A 12,428-nucleotide genomic window follows, 5' to 3' on the forward strand; every position below is an offset into this window, starting at 1 on the left:
CTTTTCAAATGTGCACACACTCTAATGACGTACTCAAATCCATGCACCTTAATGTGGAGTTGCCCCCCTTTCCTGCTATAACTGCCTCCACTCTTCTTGGAAGGCTTTCTTTCCACAAGATTAGGGGAATTAATTACGTTTCACTTTTACTTGAGTAGATTTATAGATCAGGAATGCCGCCTTCTGGGCCAAAACAAAGATCCAGGTATTTGGGGATGCTTGGGATGCCGACATTGAATCTGTCTGTGAATGGAGAGAGCTGGAGAGTTGTAGAGCAGTTCATCCTAAACGGGGACCTGGCATGCTGTCCTAGGCTGGATCTAGCTCGGTCATCCAGGACTGGCAGGCTGGTCTAGACGCCGGGGGGCAACCTTGTGTGACCATAATTGTCTTGGAGGGAGCAGCTGGGAGGAACCTTGGAGAGATGGGGCAGGGCCTGGATCACGCCTGGACGATGGTCATCAGAGGAGAGCAGGACCAAGGTTAAAGCAGCAAAGTGCCAAAGCGGCATATGCTCCCATACCTGACCTGAGCATATTGTTGCACTCTTTCCCCCCCTTGAAGAGAACAAAAACATCTTATCCATCACGAAAAGCTTTCAAAGCAGTTCTTCTTTTCTTTGGGTACTCTAATCTCTTCAGTTGCCATTCTTTACTTGCTTTAAGTATAACTTAACCCTCCTGTAGCTACTGCTGCTTTCTCCTCAGATGTTCAGAGCAGTTTACAAGATGGGTCAATAACAGACAAAGAATCTGGCCAATCCAGCTTCTTTGCAAGATTCTGAAAAGCTTGAGTTTGTCTCAGGAAGAGGGACTTGTTTTAGAAACAATATTTAAGAATAGAGATGACTCAAAAGTGAAAGCCCTTCTTCAGTGCAATGCAAACATTTTTCTAGTTTCCCGCTCTCAGTTGGGGGATACTCCAATTTTGCAAGTTTCAGGGTCATCTGAGAGCGTGCCACAGGACAAACCAGACCATGTTTAACCATTTCATCATCTCCATTTGTACATAATTACATATGACCTTGTAGGCATCTTCTGTGCAATATTACATCTATACATACAATTAAGTGTGCTATCCTTGTGCAATAATGCATGCATAAATACATCTGTATATGCAAATTCGGTGCCATAGGGCAATGTCCAATCATATCTCACTTTAAAGAAACAGGCCAAGGGCAAATGTGCACTTTCTTCAAGTGCATTTATAATCATGTGCAATACATCACCCCTTTACCATCTGCCTTATGCACTTAAACTGCAGTGGCCACTTTATTCCTCGTCTGTCTTTAGCTAAGTCATTTAGTAACATTCTGTATTTTTATATGTGGGTCTTTGTATGCTGATGTACTGCTTATGGCATCTGCTTTTATCTAAACTTAAAAAAAAGTAAAGCAATTTGTGTTTGGTACATTCTTTCTTTGTTGTAACAATGCTTCTTGGTGATAAATCTTATACTGTTAGAAAGCCTGTTTATTACCCTTTTAAATGATGCCATATTTGTAAGGATCATGCATTTGTGGGATGAGCAGCAGAGCTGAGTATGTGGGTTGCGCCCATGAAAAATGTGCCAAATCTTCTCTGCCAATGCCAAACAGCTGATTCTGCCATTTACTCTTGTTGGGTGTTTGGTGGATTGGTTGATTGAAGTTTGAAGAAACAAGACATATTGACAATTTAACAACTATTCATTTAACAACAGGAGCCTCAGCAGCCTGTGGAAGAACCATACACAGCCACAACAGCCTGGCACTTCCTCCTCATGCTGGTCACCAGCCTGGTCACACACTGCTGTGGGATGGCATCCCAGTCTTCAACCAGCATTTGTCATAAGTCAGCCAACATGGTTGTGTTGGTCACTCTGGCACGAACAGCACACCCAAGCAGATCCCACAAGTGTTCAATGGGGTTAAGGTCAGGACTGCTGGCAGGCCATTCCATCCTCTCCACTCCCAAATTCTGGAGGTAGTCTCTGCTAAACCCCGCTCTGTGAGGGCGAGTGTTGTCATCTTGGAGGAGAGAGTTCTTGCTTACAGGGTGAGTTAACAATATTCTTGGGGTGTTGTCTTCTTGGGACGCCCACTTCGCGGCCTGTCTCTGATGTCCCCCGTTATATGGAACTTGGCCTTCAGTTTGGAGATGGTACTAGGGTTCACTCCAAACAATGCTGCAACTTGGTTTTGCTGAATACCAGCTTGAAGTTGCCCTACTGACAGGCCCTATCCAGATCAGTCAAATGTGGCATGCCGATTCTTGGAGCAGACACCTACTGACCACTGTAGCAGGGTCCATGCTCACAGGTGCTGCCAATCAGGCACCTGATTGGCAGCACCTGGGGGTACCAGAAGCTCAAAACAAGAGTCAACAGCAAAATAAGCTGTTTGGCACTGGCAGAGAAGAATTGGCACATTTTTCATGGGCGCAACCCACATACTCAGCTCTGCTGCTCATCCCACAAATGCATGATCCTTACAAATGCTGCACCATTTTAAAGGGAAATAAACAGGCTTTATTGCTAAGAAGCATTGTTACAACAAGGGAATAATCCACCAAATACAAATTTCCTTACTTTTTGTGCTAAGTTTAGGTGTTCCAGTGTCAGCTGCAAAACAAACCTACCTATAGGAACAAATTAAGTAACCCGAACCTGAATAAATTTTAGTAAATAGACCACACCGTAAGGTCTGGTAACTTTGAGGCATAGAGGTAAAAATTAATCAGTTGCCATGAAGTGCTTTGTGGTTATTGTAGCTCCCTGTTCAAAATGTACAATACCTTCCTGATGAATCAGCTGCAAAACAAACCTATAGTACATATAGGTACCAATAAAGTACCCTGAGCCTGAATGAATTCTAGTTATTAGACCCCTACTGTTTCTTGTAAACCGTGAGGTCTGGTCACTTTGAGGCATGGAGGATAAGTAGAAATCAATCAGGAGTGCTTCATAGTTATTATAGCTCCCTGTTCAAAGTGCACAATACCTTCCTGATGAATCACCTGCCAAGCTGACTTTAAAGTATTTTAAATCCTGAATTATTAACACTCCTCTCTGCATGTTAGTCTTTTCCTTTCTTGCCTTAGCATGCGCACAGCTTAAATCTTTCTACGGCCTCTGGCTGTCTCATAATGGAAGAGTGTGAAATCATTGGCAGGAGTGTCTGTTGCATCACCACATCCTTGTGCCTATTCCTCAACATTTCTTCTGAAGTGATTTTTAATTGAAGGGTACGTGTTAGCATCCATTGCTTCACCTTCTTACAGTAAAGTGAATGTCTTATTGAAATGTTTGATTACAAGATGTAGAATGTGTTGAAAGGCTGTGTGTAGTAGTAAGTTAGCACTTTCAGCCCTTTGATATGTTTAGTATATCAAGGGCAGCCATGAAATGTGTGCTGCAACCTGGCTCCAACATTTACATGTTGTTTGGTCAAAGCAGGGCCGTGGCTAAGCTACATGTTTGAAGTTTGAAGAGATTTAACAAGGTGTCGGGTGTGTGCAGCACCTCTCAGACTAAAAGGCTGTGGTGTAGAAGAGAACAAGGTCAGAGGAGATCAATACGATTGATGTCAGATGGAATTGACCACCTCAACGTGTAAACAAGACTGAGCAGCCTCTCTCTCTCTCTCTGTGTATGTTCGAGTCTGTGTTTGTTGTTTGCATTAGCACCCAGACTCTCTGATCGTATTGTTGATTTTAAAAGAATGTATTTTAGCTTCAGTAACAGCAAAGCCTGGTCATGTTTATCTCTGTGGCGGTTTTCACACATCCTGTTTGTTATCTTTGATTTGAAGCTTAGAGGGAAAGCTGATTTTATTAAATGTTTTTATCTTGTTTGTTTAGGCTGAACCACAGCCTCTGAGCTGAACTGACGGGGATCTGCATGCAGCCCGTTTATCCAGAGACGGCTCAGTAACCTGCCGTCTTCAGCCTGATGTTTCTGTCAGAGTGAATCCAATTCTCTCTCTCCAAGTATCGTCAAGTTTCCATCGTTGGCCACACTTTATTAGTCTTAATATCATGAGAGCAAGCTTCAGTGGAGACTGCAGTCTCTCTCAGTCCATTTACTTCTGTAAAGCAGGGGAGTCGTGTATCAACAATCACTTTATTTCACATAAAAAGTTGCCTGTTAGGACTGTGCTTGCGTAGCCCACCATGGCAGCCAGAAAAACGATGCAAACCTTTAGTACCAATTGTTTTGCCCTGAAAGCACCCTGACAAATCGCACAATATTTCCCAATATAAATGTAAATGATGCACTGATTTTGTTGTTTGCACACAAAATATACTTAACCTCTCTGCAGCCTTCTTGATAGCCTTTTAGTGCATCCAGACTGGTAAAAAAGGTCCATAAAAGATCATTTGCTGGCTAGAACTGATATCATAAGAAAATGAACACACGTATTCCATGGCTGAAGAGTTCAATAAGCTGTATTAACTGTGGCATCTTTATTGCCTTATATGCTGTTGATGTGACCTACCATCGGTGGGTTTCTACATCACAAACTTTATATAAAAGGTAGAACGTTACTGCCTCTAACCAACTTTAGCATTCAGAGACCACTCCCACCCTCTACTGCTCTGCCTCGGCTCTGAAAGCTCCGGCTTTAGTAACGCTGGTGCTGTAGCCCAGTGGTTCTCAACCTTGGGGACAGGACCCCCTTGGGGGCTGCAAGACACTAAGAGGGGGACTCCAAATGCCCCAAAAAATAAGAGAATGTTTGAATTACACTGTTGCCACTTTGTACCAATTCTGCCAGATTGTAACCCCTTTCCATCATTTTTTCCAACCAATATGTGTCATTTAACACCTATTTTTGTCCATTTTAAACCCTTTCCACCACTTGCCTGTTTTTGCCACTTCTAAAACAATTCTCGACACTTAAGCCTACTGTTGTCTCTGTTGACCCATTATTGCTACTATTAACCCCTTCATCAACCTTCAGGTAATGTGGGGGTCCCCGGTCTCTGGCACCTTTACTTTGGGGGTCGCAGGCTGAAAAGGCAAACCCTTGCTGTACCCAACAGCCCAAACAGGTAGTGCTCAGGACCATCACGGTCCTACGGCCTGCTTCAGGGGACTCTGGAGGGGAAAATTCCTCCACCTTTAAAGATCGCTCTGAGGCAGCAGAGCTGCAAGACTCTGTTTCACTCTCTGACAATGGGACATCAGACTACAGACAACAAACTACTGCTGACATGGCATGATCTTTACAGCATGTAATACTGGGGATTTGTGTTTTAATGTTGACATGGATGTTTATCTACACCAGCAGGCTGAATACAAACATACTGGATTATTTCGGGTTCCTTCAAACACCAGTCAGTTAAGATTTTGACATGAGACATGCAAGCTGTAAGAAGGTAAAACACTGCAGAAACACCAGTGCTAATCCATACGAGACCAGGCGCATTAGCAGTTAGCAACGACAGCTAGGCTAACGGGGGTAGTCTGTGTCATCAAAACCGGCACTGAATAATGCTGTCAACTCAAAGTTTCCCTCATCTCCTGATCAGGAGTTAAGGAGAGAGACTTTACACTTTATTTGTAAAGACATAAGCTGAAAAGCGGCACTGATAACAGCTTCAGGCAGCTAATTTTTAAAAATATAAGTAGGCTTTTAATCAAGTGAACCCACAAAAGTATATGTTAAATATGAAAAACATGTATGTGGCCCTGTATTTGTATTTATGAATTGCTAAGTGATTCTAAACTGACTATTTTAATGTACAGTGCAGTGAAAAACTATTTGCCTCCTTTCTGATTCCTGATTTTTTTGCATATTTATCAAACATAAAGCTACATCTCTTCTGCTATCCTCTAAATTAATGACAAGTTACTTTAGTGATTTCAGCGTGGGACATGTTTGTTATGTCCTGTTTATTACCCCAAATCAACGTGTATCGCAATATGTTCCATATCATGATGCGTTTGGAAATACCCAGCCCTACTGTGTGTGAACTAGACCTACAACCTTGTGGTTATATGCCTTCTTGAGGTGTAAAACCACTGGCCAATCAAAGTACAGTGGTGGGTCAAGAGGAAGGACTTGTTTGGTTTTGATCTTGTACAAAAATCTCTCAAGGTATTGTCAAGATATCACGTTCACAAGCAAAGGATGAACATGAGGCCCAATAGCCTTGACCTTTGACCTCCAAAACCTAATTAGTTCAATCTTTGAGTCAGAGTGGACTTTTGTGCAAAGTTTGAAGGAAGACCCCCAAAGCCATCTTGAGATTTTGGCACAGACGGATGGACCACAGGATGGCCCAAAAAACTGATGTGTACTTTAAAAAAAGAGGGAAGGCCAAAAAGGAAATTAAAGGGGGGGATATTTCACCCTTTCAAGACAGGTTTATATTGGTCTTAGAGGTCCCCAAAACATGCCTCTGAAATGTGTTGCTGAAAAGACACTCCAGTTTTCCTCCTGATTTTTGTGGTACTTGATGGGATTGTGGACACGCCAGGGGCACATTTTTATTTTTATTTTTTTTATAAAAGGCTAAAAAGTGATTTTTGCATCATATGTCCCCTTCAGTTTATTCTGATAAAATAAACTGAAATGATAAAAAAAAACAACAAATACATAAAAGACAGGCTTAACAAGACTGCTACAAGACAGGATCTTTATTTTGTTCAGTCCAGATGTATCACAGGTTTCTTCAGAAAGACTGAGAATGAAAATATTCAATTGTTGCCACTTGAGTTCAAATTACATTGGTTCTCATCTGATGAAAAAGGGAACAAGCTGGTGGAAATTGGACTTGCTTAATGATCTTGTTTTCTTTTCTGACACAGCCATTCTTCCTGTCTTGTTATCTCAGATTGATGACTACGCACAGAGGGATCTGAAGAAGGGCCTCCAGCTGTTCGGCACGGAGGGCAACGTGGGTTTGACCAACGCCTGGATGATCGTACAAACCGATGTAAGATGTGTAATTGCTGCGGTGGGCAGGAGGTTGTGTTTGGTAACATAAATCACGCACAAAAAAGCCTGTGTCTGTCTAGCTGCAGCGCTCTTAGGTCACTATGCTTTGGAAACACTTAGACATCCAGCTGTGAGCATCACAACCCATTCAATATTCACTTCAGAGCCATTTAGCAAGTCAGCCCTCGCAAAACACCTTGTCACAAGCTGAGCTACATGACGTTTGACTGCATTATTCATCCAGACACTGCTTCGTTTTGCTTCTGGCATGCATCCACTATTTTGTACCACTGTGATCACTTAAAATTAAAGGAGTAGTTGTATTTTTGGAGTGCCATTCGATTTCACATGTCCTCTTTTTGTGTAATATCTGAATAAAACACTGCAATTCTTTTTGAAGTTAATGGGATGTGGACATGAGAAAAATGATGGCAATCTGAAGTGTGGGGAATGTTTCCACAGACAGCAACAAACACCCAGAGCTTTTAAACGCTTTGGTAAAACGCTGTCAGAGAGATTAATGGAAACATCATAGACTCTCTGAGGTAATCTTTGTTTCCAGCTCTCACTTTGATGTGCTTTTTGCTTTGTAATATATTTATATTTTTTAAATTCCACTGTGAAAAAAGCACAATGTGAGAAACCGAGATTTGGAATTAAGGATTGCAGAGGACGGATGCTCCTGCTGGTGAATGCCTTAGAGAGACATCAAATGATAGATTGGAGGCTTCGGGGCTCTCTGGACGTGTTTTTTTCCCTCCATCACAGACACCAGCGTTATGGCTTGTAGTTTTCATCCATTAGCAAATGTGTGGTAAATGCCGAATGCCTCCAGTCTGCGTCTGCATGCATGTGTGTCTAGTAGGCATATTCTCTTCTGCTTTTGTGTGTGCACATGGTGGCTGAAAAAGCATAAATGATGTCAGGGAACTGTATGGGTATGCAAATTATGCATGCAAATGTGTTTGTAAATTTGCATGTGTGGGTGTAAATGTGCAAGGATGTTATTTTTCCAGGAACAAAGTGATTTTATGTGCCCAAATGAGATTGAAAATATAGGTGCATGCATGAATGTGCACCCTTTGTTTTTTTTTTTTTTGGTATTGTTAACTGCCCTGTTTGAGGCCCCATGCAGCCTGGCAGAGAAGAAGAGCTGCTCTTATTCTGTCACTGCTCCCACTCCCCAGCCTCCTTCATACATGCTGAGTCACTGAATCGATAATAAAGCAGATGTCCCAGGAGCAAAGTTCACCCTGAATATTATTAACGATGCTTATGTAATAGAAGACGATCTACATACAAAAGAAGCGGTAGTAAAAACCTCCACAAGGTGCAGAATGCTGCACCAGTAAATCAGAGTCACTCTCACAAGGGTTGTTAACGTTTCAAGGAGATAACTTTTGAATATTCAGACCCTATGCGGGCTTTAGCCTTCTGATTCGTTCTCAGACTTTAAAACCTTGCCTTGAATACGTGCTGGATGTTTAAATCAGAATCATTATAAACTTTTCCCATTGTGTAAGAAGTTGGAGTTTTAAATTATCACACAATCCCTGATTCAGTGCACGGTGTGGCGTCTGGCTGCCTCACGCCTGTGTCGAATTAAAGTCCACTAGATGAACAAAACATCAGGGGGCACTTTATCTTTTCCTGGAGTACACTGATGAATTGAATTGTGGGCAAAGACATGATCCCTTATCAAAAATCTATACCAATCACAAAGGAGGGAAGCTGTGGATAAAAAGAAGCTGCCAAGTTAGAAAATGAATTTCAGGCTTTGAGACAAATGGAACGTGGATTGTACAGAAGTGCTGCAGCTCAATAACCAGAAGATGAAGTGGGTTCTACATTTGGCACATCTCCATTATTTTAGCCTGTAAATTGTACTGCCGCTGGGTTAACAATGAAACTCTGAACTTTGGGGGTTGTTTTGGTGCATTAGCATGTTAGTGTTATGAACTTAAAAGGCCAGGTAGCCTTGACTTTGTTTTTTTTTTTTTTATTTCTGGTGCAGTTTCGATGCTGTGGTGTTACCAACCACACAGACTGGTTTGAAGTGTATAACGCCAGCCGTGTGCCGGACTCCTGCTGCCTGGAGTACAGCGACAACTGTGGTCTGGACAACCCAGGGACATGGTGGACAGCGGTGAGTCGTTGCAATGATAATTAAAGCTGGAGAAATACTTGCTGTTAACTACATGTAAACAGATGAATGATGGCTGTCATGCATCTCAGCGTCAGTTTGACGTGTCGGCTCAGCACATACTTAAAACGTTAAAGATGCAGTACACTCATGAGAGGTAGAGGCAGTGTGAAGGCAGAGGAGACAACAATACCTGAAAGAGTTTTTTTTACTTTTTGACTTTATTTTGATTGGAGGGCCAAGGAGAGACAGGAAACATGGGGTTTGAGAGTGGGGGTAGACATGCACAAAACATGCACAAGACCGAGAATCCATCCTGCGACCATTGAGGACCACAGCCTCGGGGCGCCCACTCTGTTAACTGAGCTAAACTGGCACCCTAATAAACCACATCCACAATTCTCCACATTTGGAATGTGCTTGTGACACCACACAGAGACAAACATGTCTCTCAAGCCAGCTGATGAAGTTTAAACTGTAAAAATAATTAAAATACAGTTAGTGTTCAACTAGTAAACGTGCAAACTTGTGATTTTCAGCCGAGTGCGTGCTTGGCTGGTTGTCTACTTTTGATTCATCATTTTCTTTTTCTCAAGAATATAGTTTGACATACTGATGAAAAACTAAACAAGACATTTTCTAGGACTTCTTCTGTTTTCATCAGCTGTCACATCTATGAACACAGTCAGCTGAAAGTCAACAGCTACCACAGTCACCATGTGTTAACAGCATGCACGTATGCAAAAACAGCACGGCTGTTGCTTTAATGAATGGATGAGTGAGGATTACAGTGTTATTAACACTGCCTGCAGCAGCTGCCTGAAGCCGTTTTCAGGGCTGCTGATCGGCTCATGTCTACAAATCAAGCATTATGTGCTGCTTATAATCTACTAATCAGAAGATGAAGGAAACTTTGAATTTACAGAGTCGTTGAACGCTGGTTGGGATAGCCTGGTGACCATAGCTGTTGTTGCCAACTGTTTCTGCAGTGTTTTACCTTCTTACAGCTTGCATGACTCGTGTCCAACTCTTGACTGTCTGCTGTTTGAAGAAACCTGATATAATCCAGTATGTTTGCTTTTATCCTGCTGGTGTAGAGAAACACTACCCATGTTCCCGATCTGAGTACCAGCTTGCTTTGGAGCTAGGAGAGATACGTGCACTGGTGTTGCATCATCCAGTTCTATGACTGCTGCCATCTGCTGGCATTTTTGTCAGTTGCACCATGGGGGATATGCACTGCCTGTCCAAAAAAGTCACGCACTCTAATATTTCATTGGACCTCGTTTAGGTTTGATCACGGCACACATTCACTGTGTATTTTTACTCCTTACTTTTTCAGATTTTATGTCTTAACAAGGATATCTTAAATCATCAGGATAAGTTCACATTTTTATACTTGAGGAAACCTGCAGACCTCAGACTGATGGGTCAGTTATAACAGAAATATCAGATCATGTTTAGGGCCGGATTTAACTGTTCCACGGGCCGGATTTGGCCCCCGGGCCTTGAGTTTGACACCTGTGGTCTAAAAGCTGTAAATCAGCCATAATTTGTGATGTTTTTTGAGCATTTAGCAAGACGAGAAAGCCTAATGGGCTTAAGATCTGAAGGCACATTTGTAGTTCACATTGTGAGATACTAATTAAATTAAACACATTTATGTGATTATCTGTGTTCATTAAGCTCTATGCAGAGTTGAGGTCCAGTGACATTTGAGGTTAATATTCAGAAATACAAATGCAGGATAGATATTATTATGCTGAGGTTCTGAGCACTGGTTACATCTCATTTAAATGTAAATTTGTATGCAAAAAAAAAGATAAATGCCTACTCATCCAAAATCATCCCAGGACCTTCATTAACATAACCGCTATTTTTTCCTATTTTTTCAACCCAAGTGGCAAACTGGCTCTGTAATGGTCCCATTCAGTAAAGCCAGAATTAAATAAATGCAAAAAAAATAAAAAGATCTAGGCCAGCTGTCTTTATTTGGACTTAAGCTGTGCAGCAAAGAGAGAATTATAATTTTAATTAATGGTACTGTAATCACTTTGGTCCAGGAGGACTGTAGTTCTGCTGCTACAAACGTCTGGCTTGTGTACACTCACACGTCATCTTTTCTTCATTCTGATAGCCGCATCGCACAGAGAGTACAAGCTGCTTCATTGTGGAGGGCTACAAACTTCCCCTGAACTCTCCCCCTACAAGGTTACCACCAATAATTCATGCTCTTTTGCTGCTGCCAAGCAAGACTAAATAAAGTTCATTTTAAAGTCATTAGTGTCATGCAGAGAAAGAGCCCGATTTGCTGAGAGGGGATGCATGTTGCGTGAGTGTAGGCATGAAAACGCTTGACAGGGTGTGCAGAGGATTGCATCAGTATAAAGAGGAAAGCTCAGGCTGTATAATTTTGGCAGGTTTACTTAATGAATATGTAAAAGTTGGTGCTGCTTGAGATTTTGCTGGGACAGCAACATTGAAGTGGTTGTGGGGTGCTAATAGAGTGTGCTGATGAGATAATAAGAAGGGACAGCTTGTATTAATTGCTCATTTGTCTAGAAATAGAATTACTTCACCTAGCTGTAACCTTTCGTCACCCAGGTCTTACACCGCTGAATCTTTTCCGTTCCTGAACCGAGGCAGATTGTGTCCCACACGGCAGCAACTTCCTGCTCTGTCGATACTCTACTTTGTTATCAACACAATTAGTCCCAGCGTCCTCTTAATCATGACGTGAGGCTGGGGCGGGAAAACTTCAATTGGCCATTTTTTCTTTCAAGTCCACCAGTCCAGCCCCTACTTTGAAAATAAAATTTTAAAAAAAAACACAGATTCATCTTCAAAATTCCCTTTATTCACAAAGTCCAAGAGGAAGCAGCGCTATCTCTCCTGCTTCAGAACTCTGTCTTTGAAAACCCCAGTCAGGTTTCAGAGGTCTACCTCCGACGGACAGAATCAGCTCTTTTGCCTAATGATTTCCTCTTGGCAGCTGATGCATCAAATTGTGCCTTCCTATAGCTCTTTGTATTTTCCTTTGAGGCAGGAGACTACATTATTCTTATGCTAAACCAGCCGGGTCGTTGTCTCTGACTCACCCTTTGCCTGGCTTTCATCAGATTTCAACTCAAGGGCTCAGGTTATGTGGGATAGTGATGCTCATCCTAAGTTAACGTTCAGTATGGGATCCCTCAGGGTTCAGTTTTAGGTCCTGTGCATGCCACAGGTCATGAGATATTACTCTGCATTCAAAGATCTTGGTAGGGCAAGTTTTCAGATTATATCTGTGGAAGGCTGGATCAGACTCATGACAGCACCATGTCAGACTGTGCAACGAAAATCTTGCTTGTCTTGGCCAAC

At 42.1% G+C, this 12,428-nt stretch overlaps 1 protein-coding gene across 2 annotated transcripts in view; it reads left to right on the plus strand.

Annotated features, from left to right (window-relative positions):
* tspan4a (tetraspanin 4a) overlaps positions 1-12,428 on the plus strand; it is a 351,848-nt gene that overhangs the window by 309,337 nt on the left and 30,083 nt on the right. For both annotated transcript variants that reach the window (XM_041789126.1, XM_041789116.1), the window contains 2 exons: positions 6,822-6,923; positions 8,940-9,071. In XM_041789126.1, coding sequence (XP_041645060.1) covers positions 6,822-6,923; positions 8,940-9,071 — 234 coding nt within the window. The remainder of the gene's footprint in view (positions 1-6,821; positions 6,924-8,939; positions 9,072-12,428) is intronic.

The sequence above is a fragment of the Cheilinus undulatus genome, linkage group 1 (assembly GCF_018320785.1).
Source record: "Cheilinus undulatus linkage group 1, ASM1832078v1, whole genome shotgun sequence".
In the NCBI taxonomy this organism is placed as follows: domain Eukaryota; kingdom Metazoa; phylum Chordata; class Actinopteri; order Labriformes; family Labridae; genus Cheilinus; species Cheilinus undulatus.